Source organism: Dermochelys coriacea, chromosome 3 (genome assembly GCF_009764565.3).
Source record: "Dermochelys coriacea isolate rDerCor1 chromosome 3, rDerCor1.pri.v4, whole genome shotgun sequence".
Lineage (NCBI taxonomy): Eukaryota > Metazoa > Chordata > Testudines > Dermochelyidae > Dermochelys > Dermochelys coriacea.
In genome coordinates this window covers 193181787-193207677 of record NC_050070.1, presented here as the reverse complement: position 1 = coordinate 193207677, position 25891 = coordinate 193181787, and the positions used below count along the sequence as shown (strand labels likewise).

At 41.8% G+C, this 25891-nt stretch overlaps 1 protein-coding gene and 2 long non-coding RNA genes across 8 annotated transcripts in view; 1 reads left to right on the top strand and 2 right to left on the bottom strand.

Annotated features, from left to right (window-relative positions):
- Positions 1-9441, bottom strand: part of C1D (C1D nuclear receptor corepressor) — a 20993-nt gene extending 11552 nt beyond the window's left edge. The window contains exon 1 of one of the 6 annotated variants that reach the window (XM_043512003.1): positions 9069-9441. Coding sequence is in view for 1 of the 6 variants with exons in the window: in XM_043512001.1 (XP_043367936.1) it covers positions 3617-3712 (96 nt within the window). In the remaining 5 variants the exon portion in view is untranslated. Of the gene's footprint in view, positions 1-3616; positions 3777-8562; positions 8708-9055 lie in introns of those variants that run through there. The other 5 variants (XM_043512004.1, XM_043512005.1, XM_043512002.1 and 2 more) reach the window with 5 other exon arrangements.
- Positions 1-17869, top strand: part of LOC122459562 — a 20796-nt gene extending 2927 nt beyond the window's left edge. The window contains exons 2-3 of the long non-coding RNA XR_006280345.1: positions 11270-11277; positions 17643-17869. This is a non-coding gene — a long non-coding RNA (uncharacterized LOC122459562). The remainder of the gene's footprint in view (positions 1-11269; positions 11278-17642) is intronic.
- On the bottom strand, positions 14236-25891 carry LOC122459561. Its single transcript, XR_006280344.1, has 4 exons — positions 25156-25891; positions 24099-24276; positions 23686-23806; positions 14236-16542 (listed from the first exon to the last, which is right to left on the bottom strand). It is a non-coding gene; the product is annotated as an uncharacterized LOC122459561 (long non-coding RNA).

Here is a 25891-nt window from a genome sequence, read left to right as displayed (position 1 = left end):
CCTTTCCCACCAAGGAGATGGGACCATCTCTAACTCCTAAGTGAAGGAGAGTGTGCATTTCTTGACTCAGTGTAGTCTCATAAGAGAGGTCCCTAAAGATGAACTAGTAAGGAAGGTGGGAGAGAACATGGGACGTAAAGTGGATGTTGTAGCCCAAGGTTATAACCTCGACTCACTTGTCCGTGGCAATATGATGGCAACCCTACTGGAAATGGGAAAGATTGTCTCCAAAAGTGGGAAGGTGAGCAAAAGATAGCAGCCTGCAAGCTAGAGGTGAGGAAAGTATTGAACCCTCAACCAACCCATCCAAACTGTTGTTTTGATGATGACTGGATCCTCTGAAGAATGCAAGAAGCTCTCTTCCTCTGGAATCTTTGTCTCTTTCCAGCAGGTTTGGTGGTTCTGTGAAATCCAAAGAACTGGGTAGGGTACAATCTCTGGACAGTCTGAGATGTGCTAAAATCTCCTTGTTTGTATGAGTATATGTACCCAGAGACCTCCTCAACAGGCCCTGGAGTCCCTCAGTGTGTGTAGGGACTCATCCATAGTTCCTGAGAAGAGCTTCTGATCATCAAATGAGAGGTCCTCAACAGTATTCTGAAACTCTCAGAAACCCCAACAGGTGCAACTGTGACGCCCTACACAACAACCACAGTGAAGATGGATATGGTGGAGGTGTCCATGGCATTGAATGAGACTTGGAGAGAGGCTCTGGCTTATAACTGAACCTTCAAGATGATGATCTGAAAGAGTTCTCTATGCTCCCGTGGAAGATGTCCAATAAAGGGCTGCAAACTTGTAATTCATAAAGTCATACTTGGCCATGATCATCTGACAGTTTGTAATCTGAAATTGGAGGGTCACAAACGAGTAAGCCTTTTGAGTCTTTAACTTCTTCAAAAGGCACATGAAGGGTGTCAGACATCCTCTTCACAAGGTCCTAGAATTGGCAAAAATCATTAGCCATCAATGGTGATGGATGCATGACTGCCTTATCTGGAAACATAGATGAAATAGGAGTTTGAGGGGTGGCCTCCTTACCCGCCCTAGAGTCCTGTTCTTCAAAGATCTCCTCATGTTGGAGATTTGGTAGAGGGGACTGTGTAGCTCTAGCCTCTTGGTGCAATGGAGCCAGAGGTCTGGCAAATTGCTCCTGATACACCACCCAAGCATCCCAGCATGGCCATTTGGGGGGGAGGGGGAGTCCCATATGGCAGAGCAGGTGGTACCCAGGACTGATCCAGCCATTCCTGTAGTAGACAAAGTTCCTTGTCAAAGTAGGGATTCCTGTACCTATGTGGAGGTGAACCTCATACTGATAAAGAGGAGACTGACTGAATGCCTCCTTCATCTGCCTCAATGTCCTCCAAAGGGGTGGCCCCAGTAGACAAAGACAGAGAATCTTGTATTCCCAGGAAGCAGTGGTAATCCAGAGACTAGGGTTTTGGTACTGAGAGTCATTTGGTACTCACAAGCAGTGGGGATTCCAGCTCATCTAAAACTGGCAAGTCCTTGGAGTAGCAGAATTCCTGTGGTACCGAGTGGATTGGTATCAATGTAGCAGTTCAGGTGGATGGTACTGTCAATCTGGAATACGTAGGCAATGGGGCCAAAGGTGTCTGGTGCTTCGATTTTGCCAGTACCAACAGTGCTGAATGAGAAGGCACCAATGGTAAGTGTGGTGTAGATGGTGCTGTTCTAAAAAGAGCGTATATGTCCTAGGCCTCCCTTCATAGATAGTATTGTGGGGGCCTGCTGGAGCAGTGCTTCAGAGAAGCACTCTGGGATCTCCCGACCCCACTGGAACCAAAGGAAGAGTCCTTTGCCCTCACAGTACTGAGTCAAGAGTTTGAGGCCTCTGATACTGTAGACTTAACAGGAGATCATGGCCTTTTGGGAGTTGGCTCCTTCTGGTGAGAGACCGAGCACCTCTCCTTTGGAGTTTTCCCTGAGCCCTACCAAGTCTTCCCCCTCTTAGGGGAGACATTGGCTGAGGTCAAAGGCATGCTGGACCTGTCCAGAGACAGATGTACAGGGGCAGGGGGGCATTCTATTGCCAATTAAAATTGGCTAGGATCACAGGATTGCAGTTGCCATCAGTAAAATACCTCTATTAAAGGAGCATAGATGCACACTTTTCCATACCCCGATCTGGACCAAAAGAACAGAAGAGAAAGGGGGAAGAGGGACAGAAAAAATATTTTTTTTGCTAACTCTGGTATCCCACATACCAAGAATGAAGTTACTAATGATTTAGTTGACCTTGCATACAGTTTCCCCATATGTGCTGCATGACAATGAAAATTAGAACACATTAGAACAAAACTGAATATTAACACCTACAGAGTACCCTCTACTGACAGGAGAAGTGTGCTCCCCCTCCTCAGCATGGGAATGAATTTGTTGAAATTGCGTGTTTTCTGTTTGTTGCAACAGGAACTTGCAAGTTCCTACTCCTGCTGTTTGGGGACCTCTCTCTTTTCACTATACTGTTATTTCAGTGTAACTAATCTCTACACAGGATATGTTACAGTACTGCCACATGCCAACAATAAGGCAGCAGTTAGCTTAAATGGTTTTGATAACATTAAATACAAAAGAAAAAACTAACACTACTTTAGAAAACATGCACCTTCACAAAATTGTTTTTTTTTTTTGGATGGGGAGCTGGGGAGGAGGGGTCTTGGCCAAAATCAACATGGAGGCTGCACGTTCACACCTACAGGATAGATAATGCCAAAGGGGAAATAAGACTACATAGATGACTCCATATATCTAGGGGCAATCCTGTCCTCCTCAATCCTTAAATTTCAGTTATTAAACCACAAACACAATTACCTCCAAGTTCAAAATAAACTTATCACAGACTTAATTAGTTCCTGTTCTGGATTTTTGCTCTATAGGTTTGTTTGTTGGATTTGCCAACTTTCAATCAGTTTTTTTTTTTTTATTAGTTATGCACAGCAATCCCATTTTTCCAAAACATTGCAGGGCCAATAAAACATTCAGTTAAATGAGAATCTGGATAGTTTGGAGAATAAACTATTGGGTAAGCAATTCATAAGAAGAATTCAGGGTAGGGAGGAGAATAAGAGATTTGAATAAGACAGCATTTCAGGCAAATGGGTTTGGAAAAATGGGGTTGTAATATTGCTGGAAGGGTAACTTGTGGCTGATAATACTTTATCATTATACCACCTTTAATCTCAATAGAATTCAAGGCACCAAAAAATCCAACAGTGAGTACAGCCACTTTTGGGATAGAGGAAAGTTTGCATCCCACACATGGTACTCAGCACAGTAAAGAGGAGTATTTTGGCTAAGGACACAGAGGCAAACTATTATTCAAGAAAAATGTGACATTAGTGCTTTAATGTCAACATACAATAGATGGGATCCTGGCTTTTAAATCTCAGTTGAGAGGTTGTCCTGCAGTAATTAACCCAACATGCTGATATGAGCAAATGTAGCTGAAAAAGCCCTCCCATTCTCCAAATACATTTAATCACAAAACTGAGCCATAGTAACAATGAAGGTGTCATAATACTTAAGTTGATCAACAAAAATGCATTAAAATGCATTTGCCTCATGATGATTCTCATTTATTCAAAAATACCAATGCAGATATAGGAACTCCAACTATACTAACAGGTATATGCTGCTTAATCTCCAGACCAATGTAGAATATATGCATATCAAGGAACACATTCATTCTTCAGGAGAAGATGAGGAAAACATAAGGGGCCACACAGAAGGACGGACAGAGAAGATGCCATCTGAAGACCACGCAGAAAAAGAGAAGTGGATCACAATCAGCAATCATTTGCTGAAGTTTAAAATGCTACCAAACATTAGTTTTCTATTCTAAATTATCTATTGATCTGTGATTTAATTGTATTATAAAGGGAGTTAAAATTGCATGATTCTGTAAATAATTTAACAAATACTAATTTATATGCAGCCAATGTTATGATTCTCCTGGGGAGCAAGTATAACTTTGCACACACTGTTTTTAAAATGATTTGAAGCTCAGGTGACAGACATAAAAAAGTAAAGGGTGGGGGGTGGAGAGAGATACAAACAGATGCAAGATGTAACAAAAACTAAGTCATGATGCGAGAGAGGGAAAAAATTCTAATCAGGCATCAGGTACTATTACTTGAGATACAGCATGCAACTTCAGCTCTTATTAATGGAAGTTACATACATAATTCAAAGGAGGGGGGGAATCAAATTTTCAAAATAAAAAAATCAATTTTTTTATTTAAAGCATATTTTTAATGTAAATTAAATATTTTTATTTTTAAAAATTAACCTATTTAAAATTAAATTTGAAATTATGACAACCTATCATACGGCCTAAACTTACAATCTATTGACGTAATTGAAACTAAATAAAAGATATTCAAACAATACATATTTGCTGCCCAAAGTCTTAAAGACTGTCAAGCCACTGAACTAGTGGAAATCACTGGCTAAGCACCTGGAACCAGCGAGTCTGCTGAAGTGTTAAACCAGCTTTTGACAGCAGTAGCTTCTTCTGCAGATGCAGAGAGAATACTTCCTTCAATTCAGTTTATTCAACTAGTTCATTTTAATGACAAGTTAATTCAAAGTTGAAAAAACAATTTGGAGTTGGAAAAGCATGAAAGATTGTTTTCCTTTTCCAGTCTCTGAATAATAATGAGGTGTGAGGATGAAATTTATAGTTCCAAAATCTTGAAGTATATAGTGAACAGAAACACTTATTTCAATTCATTAACTATACATAATACTTCATTTGTTTAATAAATCAGTGAGTTTTAAATGCAAACATGTTTTAATAAACTTACTCTTTTTTTTCCTTGTGTGTCCAGCACGTACGGTAGTTTTAACTGATAAAAATATTTTGTAATTCAATTAAAAATGAACAAAAAAAGGCATTTTCAATTTTCTTTCTTACTCATGACGTAAATCATGAATAAAATAATCACCTAGTTAATAAGAAATGAATGTCACCATTTTCTAACAAAAAATTTAAACATTAAGAATCTAAATAAATATATGTAAAAAAACATAATTGCTTAAATGTGTATACGTATAGCTCAGGGGTCGGCAACCTTTGCCACCCGGCCCATCAGGGTAAAGCCGCTGGTGGGTCAGTCTAGTTTGCTTATCTAGAGCGTTCGCAGGCACGGAGCACCGCACCTCCCACTGTCCGCGGTTCGCCGTTCCCGGCCAACGGGAGCTGCGGGAAGCAGCACTTGTATAGCTTATCTGCCTAGTTAGCAAAAAGAAGTACAATATTTAGAGTGAAGGTTGTATTTAGCTGTAAATCAACATGTTTGAATGGTCTCCAACCAATGGAATTAACTTTTCTTTAGGAAAATAATTAAAAAGTACAAATGCAAAACACGATTAAAACTGATGCTTTAAATCAAGGTTTCCTGCTTGCTCATTTAATCTTGATTAAAATTGGTGATTTAAAAAACATTTCAAATTAAATCAATCCATCCTTGTTCAAAGTTGAAACACTGAATATTTCCACCCAACATTACACCCAAGAAGAGAGAAATTCAGAAGTTTACACTTTTGGTTGCCTATTCTTTGCTGAATTAAAACCACAGATTAGGCTGAAAAGAGTGTGTAATTGGATTCTACGTAATAGTCATACAGAAAAGAAAAAATTCTTTACTCTGCTGCTTCAATATTTTAGTATATTTCACTGTTCACGTCAATATTTATATTTCTAAGCGCTACCAGCTTTGGTGTTAGCCATTTCCACTACCTTCTCAAATGAGATTTCACTTTCGCCAAATGAATTCCCTAACAAATGGATTAACCTCCCTACGAGTCAAATATTTAATAAAACATAGATAAAAAGCTTAGCAGGTTGAACAATTATCTCAAAATTTAAGTATAATTTTAATACCTACATAATATCATGCATAACATCTGGTTTGAAGCACAGATCTGATCATGCAGAATGGTCCTCTACTTTGAGCGTCAACTCGTGGGGGCAGAGACTTTTCCTATGTGTGTATATAGTATCTAATACAATGAAGCCCATAACGAGGACTCCTAGACACTACTGTAATATAAAATCAAACAACAGTCATTGCTGCTAGCTGTTAATAGCTCACTGTCACTGGGTCCACAAATGTTTTGCTCCTAATCCCCGTCAGACCAGCAGAGAAAACATGATAGAGCTGGAAAGCACATTCAACTGTCTTGAGTACCAGCATAGCATTTTTCAGCTTTTGCAGAGCCTCCACAAACCAGAGACCCTTTCTGAGAGAATGGCTTCCATCACAATAATAATTAAATCAATCATCACAAAATACAATATTTCCACAAATTTGCCTGTCCTGATCTCCTTAAGAATATCCCCCAAAAGCTACAATGGCTCCTGACTCATTTTCTGCAAAGTTGGGCAATAGACAAATGATCATTTTTCATCACTGCATTCAGAGCTCTGACCTGATTAGCAGCCCAGCATATATAATGAATACTGTTCTTCCAAAAGAGCTCATGGTCAGCAAGATCCTGCTGATGCCAATAAGACAGAAGCTGCCGCAAACTTTTGGCACGAAGTAGTAAAATGTAAGGCTGTTTTTCAAACTAAGTTCAAATTGTTGAAGATTTTTATCTGAAACCCAGAAAAATCTCAGTCTTGTGGTTGACACAATGCATAACAAAAAAGAAAAAAAAAAGCGTGTCTAAACTTGGCTTGACAGCCCACAGTCACTGCTGTACCATCTACATTCAATGCAGCTCTTCAACCCGATTCCCATGACCCTTAAAACCCTTGTGTGATATCATTTGCTGTCCTAGATTCCACATGTTGTGCTCTTTTTGCTTACATAATAGGTTTTCCCTCCTGGACAAATCTGACATACACTGACTCTTGCTCAGCTATTGACCTGTCAGTGGATTCATCAGCAATCACAGTGATAGCTTTCTTTACGCACATCTGGAACGCTTCCTAAAGAGCATTTGCATTTTAGAGAACAATCTAGTTACAATAGCTTCTTGTGCACAAAATGACATTTCCTGCTTCCACGTAGGTATATGGGAACACAGAGCTTCTGTCATCTGTTTAGTAGAGCCACAGTTTGAAGTACCTCTGCAAATCAAACCATAACAATACCCCCCATCTCTGCCCATCCTCCCAATGCAATTTAACATGTTGACACCCTGAATGATTTATCTCCCAGACAAAAAGAAGAGAAATAATAAAGGTAGGGGAAGAGGGTGCACACAAGCCCCTGGCATGAAGAGGAAGTAGGAATGGGGGGGGGGAGAGGGAATTGGGAGCACACTCAGCCCCTGGCATAGGGGGAAGGAGGACTGGGAGAGGGCTGGGGAATGGGGGGCACACAGCCATTGGCACTGTGGGGAGAATGGGGAACTGAGGCATGTGGGGCACACAAGACCCAGATGGAGGGAATGGTGGACCAGGGGCACATAGAGAAAGGGAGCACACTGTTTCCCATGCCAAGGGCTCTTACAGGGCAAGGGGGACACAGAGACCTGGTATGAGGAAACGATGGAGGAGCTTTGGAATAAGGGGGTAGGGTGGCACACTGGGAGCTTGTGGAAGGGAGGGATGCAAGAAGCCCCTCATGCATGCAATAAGCTCGACCTACACAAGTTACAAAAAAGTGAGCTATTACCAGCAGGAGAGTGTGTGCGGGGGGGACGGGACACACCTTTTGTAGTGATAATCAAGGTGGGCCATTTCCAGCAGTTTACAAGGACAGTAGCAGAGGAAATAAACAAGGGGAAATAGTTTTACTTTGTGTACTTTGAGTCTGTTTTTGAAGTTTTTTTTGTTGAAGGATTGCCACGTTCAGGTCTGTAATCGAATGACCAAAGAGTTTAAAGAGTTCTCCGACTGGTTTTTGACTCCAACGAGAGACCGCTGAATTGGAATTAATTTGCAAACTGGATACAACTAACTTAGACTTGAATAAAGACTGGGAGTGGATGTGTCAGTACACAAAGTAAAACTGAAAGCTTATGCTCAAATAAGTTTGTTAGTCTCTAAGGCGCCACAAGTACTCCTTTTCTTTTTATGGATACAGACTAATATGGCTGCTACTCTGAAACAAGTTACAAAATGTGTGACCCCCCCCCAGTTTTATAAACTCTTATACCTTCTCTTATTTGTCACATTTCTAAGGTAAGCAATCCCAACCTTCTCTTTCATCTGAGTTTTTCCATACCCTTCATCATTCTTATTGTCCTTCTCTGAACTTCTTCTAGTTTTGCAATATCCTTTTTGAAATAGGGCAACTAGTACTACCCACAGAATTCCAGATCAGGCCACACCCCATTGATTTATATAAAATAATTGTAATATTCTTTGTATTACTCACCATCCTATTCTTTATGCATCCTAACATTGTGAGCACTTTTGACTGCAACTGCACATTGGGCAGAAGCCTTCATTTCACATGAGCAGCAAAACAAACAAATTCTAAACATCTTACCAGCCCTGAAAAGAGGAACACCTTTATGAGAAAGCTATGCATGCTTTCTGCAAAGTACCCCAAACTGGTCACCTTTTGGATACAATACCTGTGAACTCTGGTAAGCACATCTGTATCTAAATTTCTCATAATCCCGAGCACTCTCTTCTGTGCTACATACTTCATGTTTTCTTGACCAAGGGTCTGCAGTACTATAGTATCCAGCCTCTGTGCTGATTCCGACCGATTTTATTTTTAACCCCCAAAGTGTTCATTAAAAAAAAAATACCTAACCAAGACGACGTTCTCTTTATACACGCAGGTTTAAAACGGTGTGCAAACTGAGGACTGATTTGCCAATTAAACTGCCTCCCCCCCAACACCAGCTGTTAATTTTGCAATTCAACACTTGTAACGAGGTATGAGTATTTTTCCGTCTCGACGTGCGTCTGATAGCAGCAGGAGCTAGTCTAAGTGTGATCCATTTTACTCGGAAGCCGACGCGGGCTTCGCTGACAAGCTGAACTACGGCGCTCCTTTCGGGTACAGGAGTAATAAACAATAACCCTAACAACGGCCTCTGAACTAAGCGGGGCCCATACTTGCCAGCCTTACGTTCTGTCCTAAACGCCAGTCAAGGGGCGTCTCGCAATAATGACTGAGGAGCTTCCAAGGCGCCAAACGCTGCTACGCTCTGGGCTTGTACGGAAAATAAAACGGTTACCGGCAGGGCGCTGTGGGGGGGGCGGGTGGCTGCGGGGCTCAGGCCAGAAGGGGAGCCCTGGGGTCCGGCCGGAACCCAGGCGCAGGTGGATGACGTCGCAAGAAGGCCCGGGCGGAGCTCCGCGGCGGTTATGGACGCTCCACACGCTGTCCGGGGGCGGGGTGCTGGCTGGTGAGTCCAGCCTGAGTGACTGGGCGAGAGGCCAATGGAAGTTCCGCTGTTGGGGCGTGACCAATCTGGAAAGTGACTAGAACCGAGGAGGCTTCGGGTGCCAGAGCCAATCCGAGGAAGAAGCTAGCTTTATGGGGCGGTGTCAAGGTGACGCCAGCTAAGCCGGAAAGGGAGATAGAGAAGGGGCGGGGCCGTGCGGGTTCGGGTTCAGCGTCCGCTAGTCAGGAGGTGAATAAGAGCGGGCCTTGGGCCTCTGGCCAATCATAACCGGAGAGGGCGGGGCTTGGTCCCATGCGCGTGGAGGGGTGTACCTCCGCCCTGACCTACGAGGAGTGCGGCCCGCGCGGTGGGGGTTCTTGGCCTGACCTACCTGGCGCAGGCGCAGTGCAGTCATGAGCCTGAGGCCGCGCGCGCGCTGCGGAAGAGGGCTGAGGCGGGGGCGACGCGAGAGTTGATGGAAATGCGGGGGGGGGGGCCTCTCAGAGACCGCGAGAGGGGTTTTATCCCTGTCCAGGGGAGGGACCTGAGTACAAGAAAGTGCCCCCCAGCTATTAGAGGGGGCAGCCCTACAGGGTTGTGACCATTCGGTTTACAAAGACAGACCCCATATACAAGGGGGCCTTGGAGGGACTCCCCCCAACTTCCCCCCCCAGCACACAGGGGCCTGAGAGGGACTCCCCCTTCATCCCATACAGAGGGGCCTGAGAGGGACTCCCCAGCTCCCCCCCACACACGGAAGGGCCTCTAAGGGACTCCTCCCACACAGGGAGGGGGTGATTGCGAGGGCACCCCTCACAGATCAGGAGGAGGAAGGACTAGCTCACATATGCAGAGGGTGTTTGTGGGTGTGCGTCCCCCAACATATGGTGAGCTGTAGCATTGTTAAGCTGAGCCATTTGAAAATCATGGATCAGGCCACCTCCAAAGGGATTGACTTTAAAAACAAAATTGTTTAGAATAAATACAATTTGGGGTCCTTAATTGGCTGCTTATTTTGGAGCCTCCAAGCTAATTCATCCTCTTTGGGCACGACCAGTATGATGCCATCTTTAATTGCATGACCATTAAATTAAAGAAGTATGGATTGGATGAATGGACTATGAGGTGGCTAGAAAGCTGGCTAGATTGTTGGGCCCAATGGGTAGTGATCAACGGCTCAATGTCTAGTTGGCAGCTGGTATCAAGCGGAGTGCTCCAAGGGTTGGTCCTGGGGCCGGTTTTGTTCAACATCTTAATCAATTATCTGGGTGATGGGATGGATTGTACCCTCAGCAAGTCTGAAGATGACACTAAGCTGGGGAGAGAGGTAGATGCGCTGGAGAGTAGGGATAGAGTCCAGAGTGACCTAGACAAATTGGAGGATTGGGCCAAAAGAAATCTGATGAGGTTCAACAAGGACAGGTGCAAAATCCTGCACTTAGGACTGAAGAATCCCATACACTTCTACAGGCTGGGGACCAACTGACTGAGCGGCAGTTCTGCAGAAAAGGGCCTGGGGATTACAGTAGATAAAAAGCTGGATATGAGTCAACAGTATGCCCTTGTTGCCAGGAAGGCTAACAGCATATTGGGCTGCATTAGTAGAAACATTGCCACTAGTTTAAGGGAAGTGATTATTCCCCTCTGTTAGGGACTGGTGAGGCCACATCTGGAGTATTGCGTCCAGTTTTGGGCCTGCCACTATAGGATGGATGTGGATAAATTGGAGAGAGTCCAGTGGAGGGCAATGAAAATGATTAGGGAACTGGGACACATGACTTATGAGGAGAGGCTGAGGGAACTGGGCTTATTTAGTCGCAGAAAAGAAGAGTGAGAGGGGATTTAAGAACAGCCTTCAACTATCTAAAGGTGGGTTCCAAAGAGGATGGAGCTAGACTGTCCTTAGTGGTAGTAAATAACAGAACAGAGCAATGGTCTCAAGTGGGGGAGGTCTAGGTTGTATATGAGGAAAAACTACTTCACTGAGAGGGGGGTGAAGCACTGGAATGGGTTACCTAGGGAGGTGGTGGAATCTCCATCCTTAGAGGTTTTTAAGACCCGGCCTGACAAAGCCCTGGCTGGGATGATTTAGTTGGCGTTGGTCCTGCTTTGAGCAGTGGGTTGGACCAGATGATCTCCTGAGGTGTCTTCCAAATCTAATATTCTATGATTCATGCTATTTTTCCCCCACTGGTCACCTGCTTCATTCCTTGCATATTGACTTGATTTGTTTCAAACATTTTCAGAAATAACATGAAATCAGGGAGGAAAAATATTAACTTCTATATACATTCTTTATAACCAGGAATCAGCACATTAGACCAATACCAAAATAGAAAACCTGTACCTGCATTTGGAAGAATCTTTAATGGCTTGCTAGTTTACAGTGAAAGTGATAGGGCCATTAATTCTCTAGCAATTCTCTACTGCTATGCACATTTTCATCAAGTTAAAATCTTATTAATACTGTTATAGTTATACTTTTTATATACTAATGAAATAAATACATTTTATCAAGCTGCCATTCTTTTACCGTATCTCATTTTAAAAATAGCAGACAACCACAACTTTATAAGATAAACAGAGACAGCATTTAAAAACCTTTTATATAATTTAAACCAAAAAGAGGAACTAGTAATAACTAATTGCATATGTATACTCAGTACTAAGATTACCCCAAAAATCAAAGCTTTTTGCTGTGAAGTTAAAGGTAGTATTCTAGAAGTGTTACACAAATGGTTTTATGATACCTTCATGAATCCCAATGCACTATTACGAGAGTTTATGGAAAAGGTTTATATCATATTGTGTTTACAGAAACAGTATTTTCTGAAGTGAAGTGAGCTATAGCTCACGGAAGCTTATGCTCAAATAAATTTGTTAGTCTCTAAGGTGCCACAAGTACCCCTTTTCTTTTTGCGAATACAGACTAACACGACTGCTACTCTGAAACCAGTATTTTAAAGGTTTTCCTGTAAAAGATGGTATCAAGATAGCTCTTGTGATTAAGCAAATATAAACTTATGCTAAAGAAAGTCTTTCTGGGTTCTGTGTTACATGTTTAACATATGCACCAGCTTCAGATCAGTTTGACTACTGATTTTCTAATGATGATATTGGTGTGCTGTTAAGAGAAATATGCAGTTCATGCTTTTGCTAATCATGATAAGTATACACCGCAAATCTATTTGAATGCTAACTTTCTAATTATGATATTGATGCAATGTTGACATGCTGTTAAGAAAATCCAGCATGCAGTGCATGGTTAAATAATATAACAAAAACTGAATATGTTTGCAAAATTCCTAGAAATGATATTTATGTACTTTGAAGAAAAATATGTAATCCATTGTTTGCTAAATATTAGGGCTGTGAAGCAATTTAAAAAATTAATCGGTATTAATCATGCTGTTAAACAATATTTTTGGATATTTTCTACATATTCAAATATATTGATTTCAATTACAACACAGAATACAAACTGTACAGTCCTCACTGTATATTTATTTTTATTACAAATATTTGCACAGTAAAAAACAAAAGAAATAGTATTTTTCATTTCACCTAATACAAATACTGTAGTGCAATCTCTTTATCATGAAAGTTAAACTTACAAATGTAGGATTATGTACAAAAAAAACCTGCATTCAAAAATAAAACAATGTAAACCTTTAGAGCCTACAAGTCCACTCAGTCCTACTTCTTGTTCAGCCAATCGCTCAGACAAACAAGTTTGTTTACATTAGCAGGACATAACGCTGCCCGCTTCTTGTTTACGTCACCTGAAAGTGAGAACTGGAGTTTGTATGGCATTGTTGTAGCCGGCGTCACAAGATATTTGTGCCAGATGTGCTAAAGATTCACATGTCCCTTCATGCTTCAACCACCATTCCAGAGGACATGCATCCATTCTGATGACGGATTCTGCTTGATAACAATCCAAAGCAGTGCAGACTGACGCATGTTCATTTTCATCATTTGAGTCAGATGCCACCAACAGAAGGTTGATTTTCGTTTTTAGTGGTTCGGGTTCTGTAGTTTCTGCATCAGAGTGTTACTCTTTTATGACTTCTGAAAGCATGCACTCTACCTCGTCCCTCTCAGATTTTGGAAGGCACTTCAGAATCTTAAACCTTGGGTTGAGTGTTGAAGCTATCTTTAGAAATCTGATTTTGAAACCTTTTTTGTGTATTGTCAAATCTGCAGTGAAAGTGTTCTTAAATCAAACAACATATGCTGGGTCGTCGTCCGAGACTACCATAACACAAAATATATGGCAGAATGCTGGTAAAACCATGGAGAGGGAGACATACAATTCTCCTCCAAGGAGTTCAATCACAAATTTAATTAATGCATTTATTTTTAACAAGCGTCATCAGCATGGAAGCATGTCCTTTGGAATAGTGGTCAAACCATGAAGAGGCATATGAATGTTTAGCATATCTGGCACGTAAATACCTTGCAGTGCCAGCTACAAAAGTGCCATGTGAATGCCTTTTCTCACTTTCAGATGACATTGTAAATAAGAAGTGGGCAGCATTATCTCCTATAAATGTAAACAAACTTGTTTCTCTTAGTGACTGGCTGAACAAGAAGTAGGACTGAGTGGACATGTAGGCTCTAAAGTTTTACATTGTTTTGGTTTTGAGTGCAGTTATGTAACAGAAAAAAATCCACATTTGTAAGTTGCACTTTCACAATAAAGAGATTATACTAGAGTACTTGTATGAGGTGAATTGAAAAATACTGTTTCTTTTGTTTGTCATTTTGTCACAGTGGAAGTATTTGTAATCAAAAGTAATATAATGTGAGCACTGTACACTTTGTATTCTGTGTTGTAATTGAAATCAATATATTTGAAAATGTAGAAAAACATCCAAAAATATTTAATAAATTTTAATTGGTATTCTATTGTTTAACAGTGCGATTAAAACTGCAATTAATTATGATTAATTTTTTAATCACGAGTTATTAAATTTTTTAGAGTTAATCGTGTGAGTTACCTGCGATTAATTGACAGCCCTACTAAATATAACATATATACATTGCAAATTGTTTGATTTAAATTTCTAATGATATTTACATTCTGTTAGGAAAAATATCAAGTGTGTCATTAAAATAAGAACACATTGAAAATTCCAAATTTATTTGAATTGTATACCTTGCACAGGAGGGCGGCCCCACAGACCCTGGGGGCTAGGCCATACAGACCTGCGCTGAGGGGTGGTCCGATGGCCTCTGGGCCAGAGTGCCCTGACTCTAGGGATGCCCACTGATGCTGGACATTTTCCCAGACGTCTCTGAACTACAGGGCCCTCCTCACAGAATTAGGCCAGTAGGCCTTGCTGCCTGGAATCTAAGAGCAGTTCCCGCCCCGACTCAGACCATTAGGTTGCACCGCCCTGAGAAGAGGCAGTTATTTGAACTTGACTGCAGGGACATAGTACCATTATAGGGGTGATGGGGTATACCTGTTCTGTGAAAGCTACCCAAATGCTGTGGGACATCTGAGAGGACTACTTGAACTGTTTCAGCTAGTCCATGTCCAAACTGGCACTAAAACAACTCAAATTGAAATGGTTCAGACTGATGAGGTTCCTAGACCTACTACCAAAACAGTTTTTAGAATGTGTGGAAACCAGCTGGACAAGCTTTGTGTGTGGACATAACATTTCAACAGCTTACCACCACATTCTCTCTCAGTGTAACCCATGTCAAGAGGAATGTGATGTATTGCTGGTCTTTTAGGTCAGAAAGTGATGAGATTTTAATATCATTCCCATTGTTGCAGTATTTGATGGCTTGTCTATAGGAATATGTAGGTCTGGTCTACACCTAAAACTCGGGTTGACCTAGTACATTGCTTAGGAGGACTATGAAAAATTTCACGCCTTGTGCAATGTAGTTAGGGTGACCTAACTTCCACTGTAGATGCAGCTAGTTTGATGGAAGAATTCTTCCATCAAACTAGCTACCATCTCTCAGAGGAGTGGATTACCTACATTGATGGGAAAAGCCCTTCCATTGATGTAGAAAGTGCCTACACTGTGGCATCACAGCTGCAGTACTGGAGCTGTAGCTCTGTAATGTAGACATAGTTCATGGCAGGCTGGGGTATAAATCTGCATTGCACCACTAGCTTGCCACACAGTAAGTGTTTGTGTGGTCCCTGCTCTTGTGTACTAAAAGTTCTGTAGCGCTCTGATCAACCCCGCTTTGAAATGTTTTCAGTGCCCAGTGTGAGGCATGTGGCTGTGTTTTGACACTAGCTTTTTCAGAACTATCATTTGTTGCAAACCCAAAGGCCCTCCCAACTACAGTATAAGTTTTAAACAGTTGCAATACCTAGTTTGTACCTAACCATGTTGTAAGAGTCTCCTCCCTGCCTCCTTCTCTTTGTGGACATAAAGGGACATGTTAGGAACCTATATTTTAACTTCCATTCCTGGCTGAAACAGGATCATGCCATTTCCCCCTCCCCCTGTTCCTACAGGCAAGAAAAAAAATATTGTGTAAACCTGGTTGGATCACTTACTGTGGCTCCAAGGAAGTGGCTGCCTCTTGGGTGGCCAGGCAGCTCTGTGCGGTGCACGCTGCCTTTGCTCCTGCAGGCACCGCCCCCCTCAGCTCCCATTGGTCACGGTTCCCAGCCAATGGGAGCTGCAGAGCCAGTATTCGGGGTGGGGACAGCGCGCGGAGCCTCACAGTCCCTGACCGCCCCAGGACCTAGGGGCCGCAGGGAGCAACGTGGAGTCAGGGCAGGTAGGGACCCTGCCTTAGCCCCAGGCTTCTACTGTGCTACCAACCAGACTTTTAATGGCCCAGTCAGCGATGCCAACTGGAGCTGCCAGAGTCCCTTTTCAACCGAGAGTTCCGGTCAAAAAACAGACCCCTGGCAACCCTAGTTAAGAAAGTCACCAATGCAGTACCACATGAGAAGCCCTTGAAAATACTCACTCACTGCCTCATTGGCATACCCTATACTCATATGTTCCTTTGAAACTTACTGTACATAAAAACTGCAGCCTAGATCTTCAGAGGCAGATTCAGATAGGATCATTGGAATCCAGTGTCTGTAGATAGAGGCAGCTGGGTCTCACCCACTGGTCAGAGACAGAAGAGCACCCAGCTGATTAGTGATGGCTGCCTGGTGGGATGTACTTGCCTTGCTTCATATGGGGTCGAGGTCTGGAGCAAGAGGAAGACAAGTCCAGCCTGGAGAAGGGAGGAGTCAGGAGAAGTGTGCTTAGGGATATGGGGGGTGTAACGATCCTGGGGTTCATTATCTAATAAACCAGGGCATGAGAAAGGAATAACACTTCAATAAAACAAATGAGAGTGTGTCGCTGGTAAGCTGCTGCACGCAGCCATGTGGTGTTCCAACGCCTGCTTCCAGGGCACATCTCCAAATTCCTATGTTCATAATACTGTCCCTTATCAAGGAGCATCTCCAAATCACAATCTTTCATAAACACATCTCTACAGCAGGCTAGGTTGGGAAGAAGAGTCAGGGGGAAAGTAAGTTGAGAGCCGGTCTCTTTGGGATGGGGAAAGGCACACATATTTTGGGGTATCTGGGTCTGTTTTAACCTTAATCCATCAATGCCATTCTTTACTGCAATTTAAAGTGTTGCATAAAAAGAGTTAATAAGCTTCCTGAAAGGCAGCTGACTGAGTTCTAAATAAGAAAATAGCAGTATTCAAATTAAGCCAATATGAGGTGGTAAATGGGAGTCTTCCCTCCTGTGATGTTGCACTCCATAATGTTTTATGGAAATATACTCATGAGTGTAAATATGGTGTAACTGGAATATGCTTCATGCAAAAGGTCTCTTGTAAGGTATCATTACAAAGCTTATAATCTACTGAATGTGTTCATCCTATTTATTTGCATGTATTATTTCTATGTCTGGAGTTAGGAAAATAAGATATAAACTTGTATTACTGATGTAAGCATATTAAGTGAAAGCCATTAAGGGTGCTTCAGCATCAATGAACTGTAAATGGGTTTGTTTACCTGCAAGCCTTCCTGTGTATGTGTCGGACAGCTCCTAGGCAACGAAGAAGGAAGTCTTACAATGACATGTTTCAGAGTAGCAGCCGTGTTAGTCTGTATTCGCAAAAAAGAAAAGGATTACTTGTGGCACCTTAGAGACTAACAAATGATGAAGTGAGCTGTAGCTCACAAAAGCTTTTGCTCAAATAAATTTGTTAGTCTTTAAGGTGCCACAAGTACTCCTTTTCTTTTTTACAGTGACATGTGATCATGTCACCTGAACTGGAATCCATCTTAAACCTGGTGCTTTTCCATTTAGAAGGAGGGGTGGGGACCCAGAGAGACAAAAGATTCCTGCCTTGTGCCAAAGCTATAAAAGGGTGTGGAACAGAACAAAAGGACGGCTAGTCATGAGAACACCCCTAGTTTCCACTTAAGATGTCTGCTGGAACTCACAAGGACTGTACCAGGGGAAAGGATTGGGCCCAGACTAGGAAGGAGTCTAGTCTGTGAAAGAAGCTTATTGGAACATCTCTGAGAGTGAGATATTACCTGTATCTGTTTCTTAATGTATTAGGCTTAGACTTGCATGTTTTTGCTTTATTTTGCTTGGCGACTTACTTTGTTCTGTCTGTTATTATTGAAACCACTTAAATCCTACTTTTTATACTTAATAAAATCACTTTTGTTTATTAATTAACCCAGAGTAAGTTATTAATACCTGGGGGAGCAAACAACTGTGCATATCTCTCTAACAATGTTATAGAGGGCGGACAATTTATAAGTTTACCCTGTATAAGCTTTATACAGAGTCAAATGGATTTATTTGGAATTTGGATCCCATTGGGAGCTGGGTGTCTGGGTGCTGGAGACTTGCTGAGCAGTTTTTGGTTAAAGTCTGCAGCTTTGGGGGCGTGAACCAGACCTGAGTCTGAGTTGCAGCAGGCTAGCGTGTCTGGCTCAACAAGGTAGGGTTCTGGAGTCCCAAGCTGGCAGGGAAAACAGGCTCAAAAGTACTTCCAGCATGTCAGCTGACTGTCCCAAAGGGGTCTCTGTGACTGAACCCATCCCACCTCCTACCTTTGCTCTGAAGCAAAGAGATTTTCTGATCAAGTAGTTATTTGTTTTCAGTAGAATTGGGGTTCTGGTCTTCAATTTCAACTAAAAATAACTGATAGACTAATACCAATCCAAATTTTATAACAGAATAATAAAAATAAAAAATGGTCTAGGAACCTCATCAGTCTGAACCATTTCAATTTGAGTTGATTTTTTTTTAAACTGCAAATAGTATCCTGGTTGCATATAGCAGTAGCATGGGCACTGGGATATGAAGTGTTGTCCATTAGCAGAGCACAGTAGTAACTAATGTTTAATAGTAGTATTAAGTAGTTTTGTCTCATTCGAGCTTTCACAAACATTTCTTTGCTTTTTAAGACTTAAGCTCATGATTTTCTCTCATGCATTCCTACTGGAACAACTGCAGAATTATGCAAAGTTAAAAATGAAAGTAGAGAGACTGATAAGTGAAAATGCAGTTTACTGGCCAAAAAGTAAAAACAGAAACTGAAATCAGTATCCTTAAATATAATAATATTTTGCACTTTCAGACTGCCTTCAAACAAAGGTTCTCTGAACACTTTACAAACTTTAATTAATCCTCACCTTACTGGCCTCATCTTAGAGATAAGGAAAATGAATCAGAGAGAGACTCATTGATTTGTTTAAGGTCACACAGAAAATCTGTGCCAGAGCCAGATCTCCTGGTTCTAGTGATGTTTTAACTACAAGAACAAAGGAAAATGTAACAAGCTCTTATGAATGTTCAGGTTTATAAAATTATAAAAAGAGTTAGCATTAATGTAGTGCTTTTCAGCTATGTGTAACTCATGCTGACTGTGTGGCTCCCTTCTGGTGGCTCAGTTGTTTATAGAAGTTTATGAGTTTGCTACTGCCTCCGAGCTAAAACCTTGGTCCTATAGTTCCAGCAATGGAGGGTTGTGCTTTTTAGATTCTGAGGTCCTGAATTCAGTCCCTGCAGGCAACCTGTACAGAGGCATTGTTATATGTCTATCAAAGCATTTATTCCCTGCTTGCAATGGCAATTTTTGCACATTTTGCTTCCAAGATTACAAAATGAAAAGATAAGGATGTACCCTGATTGACTGGTGCAAAGTTCATATGATGTAACTTTTATGCCTCTCACACTTTCTTAAAATTATATTTTATTATTTTATTTTATGTATATGTCTGCCTGAAATCTATCAGTGAAAAAGCCAATATGCAAACCAATGCTAAATGAAAGCTGTTTTATTTGAGAGGACTATCAATAATTATTGATTTTTTCCCCCTACCATTTCCAGAATGATTGAAAGACTTTCCTAAATATTTCTTATGAAACATTCAATGTAACAAGCATATTGAAAAATTAACACATTCATCGAGAGTACTCACATAGATTAGTTCTTAGCACAACAGTATATTTTGGGCCCATAGTGCTGACTCCAATAGTTTTGTCCATACGCAGACAGAAGGATTTGGCTGTTTTTATATTCTTATGTTAGGTAGCCTTATTTTATACAAGATTTTCTTTTAAAAATTTAGCAGTACGCTATTAAAAGTCTAGATCTTATGAAGTGTTGCACACTCAACTCATCACCTTGCAGGACTGGGCCTAAAGATTTTTGTTATCAGGAAAGTCTCCTGTTTCCTTATTTAACAAAAAATAAGGAATTATGCCATAACTAAATGGACAGAGCAAGTTTGGTAGGTATGCTTACAAAGAGCTATTGTGAGCAATTTCATCATATTAAAAAGTGAGAGACAAGGACACTTAAACAGTATATCAAGGGTTGTGACATTGATAGGGTTTTCAGGTAACCAGCTCTGCAGTGAATCCACTCTGACATTCTAGTTAGATTAAATTCTAATAGAGATTTGGAGTAAGAAAAAATGTTTCTGGTATCAAATCCAAAATCCAAGGTTTATATTTATTTGGTTTGCATTCTGATTTTTTTTTAATCTCTTTCAAACCATGTTGTGTAGTGCTGACTACTGAAAACGTCTGGGGTGTTTTTGTGGGCCTTAAAATTCATTGTTCTTCCTGCAGAATGTGATTTCCGTGCAGAAGCTCATGCAAATCTGTCAGTTCCTCTGTTTGGAAACTATTGTTTTTCAAATGTTTACTCTGTATGTTCATAATTTCATTTCTAATTCACTGAGCACTGTTCAGATTTATCAACTGACTCCTCTCTGTGCTAGAATTTATTTTGTTTTCAGGTTACAAAAATTAAAGGGTTCCCCTGATTCAATACAGAGGTTTACATCTTGGCCACACTGCAGTCAATGGGACTTTTGCCCCTGACTTCAATGCAGTCAGAGTTCACCCAGAAAAAAGTCAAGAAGGGTTTCTAATAAAAGTAATTAGATAATGTATTTTAAAAATTGCACAATCTCTCCCTCTCTTTCTGTATATAAATGGTAGCTGCTGTACCCTGAACTTCCCAAATATAGGGCTTAGAAGATGCTGCATGCCCTGAACTCCCATCATCAATGGATGTTGAGGGTGCTCAGCAATAGGTCCATTGTGCCTGCTGGGTAAAATTCACTCTTATGCCAGCAGGAGGCTTTTGGACTACTGAAGTCCAACCTAAAATACAGCTTAAGTGGGACTTAAGTGTTGCATAGCCCTTGTAGTGAGCCCTTAGCACAAGGGTGAATTTCATCCACTATATATATATATATATATGTATATATCAGACCTGCCCTTGGGTGTTCCTAGTAGAGAAGTCTGAGAATAGTGGACTCAAGAGGGTTAAAATCCTGGCTTTATATAAGTCAATGAGAATTTTGCCATTGATTTCAGTGGAGTCAAGATTTCACCCAAGGAATTTAAATCACTCGGATTTCTATTTTTGTGGGGATTAGTAACAGGCTGGCTAGAAACTGAATTATATAGAAAGTGTGACTTGGATTATGTGGCTGGTTTTGAATTTAACTATAATACGATATATGCCATCATGTGCCAGCAATGCCCCTCTGCCATGTACATTGGTCAAACCGGACAGTCTCTATGGAAAAGAATAAATGGACACAAATCAGACGTCAAGAATTATAACATTCAAAAAACAGTCGGAGAACACTTCTGTCTCTCTGGTCACTTGATTACAGACCTAAAAGTCGCAATATTACAACAAAAAACCTTTAAAACCAGACTCCAACGAGAGACTGCTGAATTGGAATTAATTTGCAAACTGGACACCATTAAATTAGGCTTGAATAAAGACTGGGAGTGCATGTGTCATTACACAAAGTAAAACTATTTCCCCGTGCTTATTTTTTCCCCCTACTGTTCCTCCACATTCTTGTCAACTGCTGGAAATGGCCCACCTTGATTATCACTAGTTTTTTTTTTTCTTCTCTCCTGCTGGTAATAGCTCACCTTACCTGATCACTCTCATTACAGTGTATATGGTAACACCTGTTGTTTCATGTTCTCTGTGTACATAAAATCTCCCCACTGTATTTTCCACTGCATGCATCTGATGAAGTGAGCTGTAGCTCACGAAAGCTTATTCTCAAATAAATTTGTTAGTCTCTAAGGTGCCACAAGTCCTCCTTTTCTTTTTGTGGATACAGACTAACTCGGCTGCAAACCTGAAACCTGTTGTATTGTTGTAACTGGAAAGGAGTAAGTATACTGCTGCTGGGATTTATAGGCTAATCTTATTTCCTTTGAAGTCAATAAGAGCTTTGCTATTGACTTCAGTAAGAACAGGATCAGGCCATATATTAACATGTCCAAATAAACACTTAGGAGAGAAGGGTAAAAACTGGCATTTTTTAACTGTATTTGGTTTGAGTTACAATAACACACAGCCAGTTGTACCAAGACATCCCCTAGGTAAACACTAGGAAATCTAATCTTGGATATTATTGTGATAGGCGATCTAGAAATAACTACAACAAATAGGTAGTCTACTTTAAACTTCATTCTCTCTGAAGTTCTACACATTCTGGCTGCAGGGGACGTTTGCCATCCCCTGAAATGCAAGCTTTTGAAAACACAATTGACCACCCTTTTAGAAAGTGATTGTAAAACATGAAGCCTTGTGCTGTCTCTCTATAATTTTATTGTGGGTTAATTTCTGAACATCGGTAAATGGTTTCTCTTGATTCCTGTAACAGTAGCAGAATCATCCCCTTTCTCTGACATCGGTTATTATCAGAAGTTGCACTTATGTCTTGGTTGGTGTTTTAGATACAAAAATGTTCAGCTCATTGCTCTCAACCTGCTGTGGCCTAAATGTGACACTGGCCTTTAAAAGTACCTGACAAATGCTCAAAGTAAAGAAAACAACTGGATATAATGGAACAGAAAGCGTAAAGTGACAGGGGATTCATCTGTCTAAAGCTGCGTTACATTGATAGCATGAAAATTACATTAATTCATGCTGATTTCAGTATTTGAATTACAGGGTAGAGGTGGGTAAGGCGTGTTGGCTGAAAAAATGTGCGCTTTCCTTCCTCCCATCCTTTCACATACACGCAGTTAAAATATTGGCTGAATGACCCCACTTTCCAGGCTACAAGGAGCATTCAGTCTATGATGCTTTGTATTGCAGGAGTGCTAGGGACCTTAATCATAGCCCAGGACCCTATTGTCCTGGCTCTGTACAGATACAAACAAGCTCTTCCCATCCTCTTTTAGGTTTGGTTATATTCAGAAGAGTGTTTATTGAAAAAATGTCACCTTATTAAAAAGGTCTGTTTTCTGAGAGAAGAAGGTCATCCTCCATACCCAATGAAGATGTAACCCCGCTGCTGAGACTGCCAGCCATGGTGGTTATGAAGTGGACTCATGCCAAATGGGGTTTTCCCCATGTATGTTAACTGGACACTTATTTTAATTTTTAAAAATTGCACTTGTCAGACCTTTCCCTGGCACAATTCCACAGAATCTCTTTAAAAGCATGCTAACTGAAGTGAATGGTGTCACTTTAAATACAACCTCAAAACCCAGAAATGAGCTGTAAACACAGCTATACCCTTTAGATCCCTGCTCAGCCAAAAGCCACAGTTAAGACACCTGGATATTCAACAATTCTTCTATAAGTGATGTCCCTAGCGGAGCTCCACTGTAGGTGTGGCAGTGCCCCCTGCACCTGAGATCTTCATGAACAGGGCCCGTTGGACAACACATGCGCACTGCCCCGGCTTGCGCTGTGAGCAGAATGCATATATAGTGCTGTGCGGTCCAACCCCTCCACCCCCACCCGCAGTTCCTTCTCGGCCGCCTTTGGTATGGGACAGAATCCACAGCAGAGCCGCCTTCTCCTTAGAACTACCAGATAATGCCTTACCTGTTAGTTTTTAGTGTAGTTCAATAGTTATTTCTTTCCCTTCTCGTTCTTGAATATGCAGGATTGGAGCATAGCGGATGAATAAGCCTTGTGACCAAATAAGTCCAATTGCTTCCAGTTCCTGTCATAAGGGATGGATCTAGGTTGGTACCGATGTCCCTTTTTGTGCAAGGCATTGACAACAAAGGAATTTGGAGTGGGGTCCCTAAAGAGGGAAAGGGAGGGTAGGTGGGCAGGACAGATAGGAATGGGATGGAGTATCCTTCCTTGATGATCTCTAGAACCCACTTGTCCGAGGTAATCAGCCACCATGATGGAAAGAAAGGGGCTAAAACTGTCGCCAAACTAGTGGGATGTTGGAGATGGTTGTTGGATGTTGGAATGGGGGAGGCCTCTCGGGGCCTTGACCATACCTTCAAAATTGTTGTTTGGTCGAAGGTGTGTGAGAGGTAGCTCCTTGAGGAATCGTACATCTGCTTTTGGTATGGGGCTTTTGTTGATGGCGTTGGGTGTTGTACTGTTGATGAGGAGTGAATTGTGGTGGTCAGGAGCGTCGGGGAGGTTGGTATTTCCCCGGTCATCTCTTTGGCGCTGGGTATAAATGGTGAGAGAGCAGAGGGTTGTTCGAGAGTCCTTCAGGGAGTGTAGCGATTTATCCGTGCGCTCCATGAATAACTTGGGGCCCTCAAAGGGTAGATTCTCTACAGTGGTTTGTACCTCCTTAGAGAGGCCGGAAAGGTGCAGCCATGAAACCCTCTCATGGCTACAGCAGTCACGATGGTATGGGCAGTGGTATTCACAAAATCCAAGGAAGCTTGTAAAATTGTATGAGCTAAGAGGTGTCCTTTGGATACAAGCGCCTGGAGCTGCTCCTTTTTGTCTTGGAAGGTCTTGGCAGAGGTCCTGTATTTTGGAATAACTGACATAATTGTATTTGGCCATGAGAGTGGTCCGCAATGCCTGCTGACATTTTCTACCATAGATTGCACATCACGCTACCAGAGTCATGATGGTCAATATCACCTGTATGTCCTACATCAACAGGCAAGGCAGAGTGGGGTCCCTTTCTCTATGCTCGGAAGCACTGAAATTGTGGAACTGGTGTATCCAGCATGACATCACCATCTTAGTTGCATACTTCCCTGGACACCAGAACACCACTGCGGACTCATTGAGCAGGAGATTCTCCCAAGATCACAAGTGGGAGATAGATATGTGAGCCCCTCACCAGATCTGCAGTTGCTGGGGGTTCCCCACCATAGATCTCTTTGCCAAACTGGAGAATGCCCACTGTCCTGGATTTTGCTTGAGTGTGGGCCTAGGATGCAGATCCCTGGGAGACGCATTCCACCTCACATGGGATGCACCACTGCTCTATGCCTTTCCTTCCTTTCCTCTTCTGTTCAGAGTACTCCACAAGATCCAAGGGGACTGAGCCCGAAATGGCCACAACAAAACTGGTATACTTACCTTATTCGCATGATCACTCTGTGGCCGACTCCTTTCACAGCATGTGTGTTGAATCTTCCATCCCAATTCACAGCTACTCCAGGTGAAGGCATGGCCCCTCCCTGGTTCTGGGATTCGGAGATAACTTGTTCAGAAACAGTTAAAGAAGTCCTCTTGAATAGCGGACATAATACAACAAGACGCACTTACCTCCACAAATGGACTAGATTCCACTCCTGGTGTGCCTCCAATCAGGTAGAAACAATAAGTTCCCCATTACCGCTTATCCTGAACTATATTTTACACCTTAAAAGATTGGGGTTATCCATCAGCTCCATTTGTGTGCACTTGGCAACCATCATGACCTTTCATCCTGAGATAGACAGCCACTCCGTGTTTACCCACCCGCTCACAAAAAGATCCTAAAAGGTATCCAAAATCTTTACTCTCATATATGGGCTCTGACCCCAGCTAGGGACCCTGGCCCTGTGCTATGTCATCTTACTAGACCACCTTTCAAACCAATGGCAACGTGCTCCTATGTTCATATATTCGTGAAAACAACATTTCTTGTTGCTGTCACCTCCACCTGGCAGGTTGGTGAAACTGGAGCACTCGTGGCATACCCCCATATAGGATTTTTCATAAAGAAAGGTTACATTACAACCACATCCCAAAATTTTACCCAAAATACCATCCTCTTTCCATCTAAACCAGTGGTGGACGAACATTTTGACCCAAGGGCCACATCGGGGAA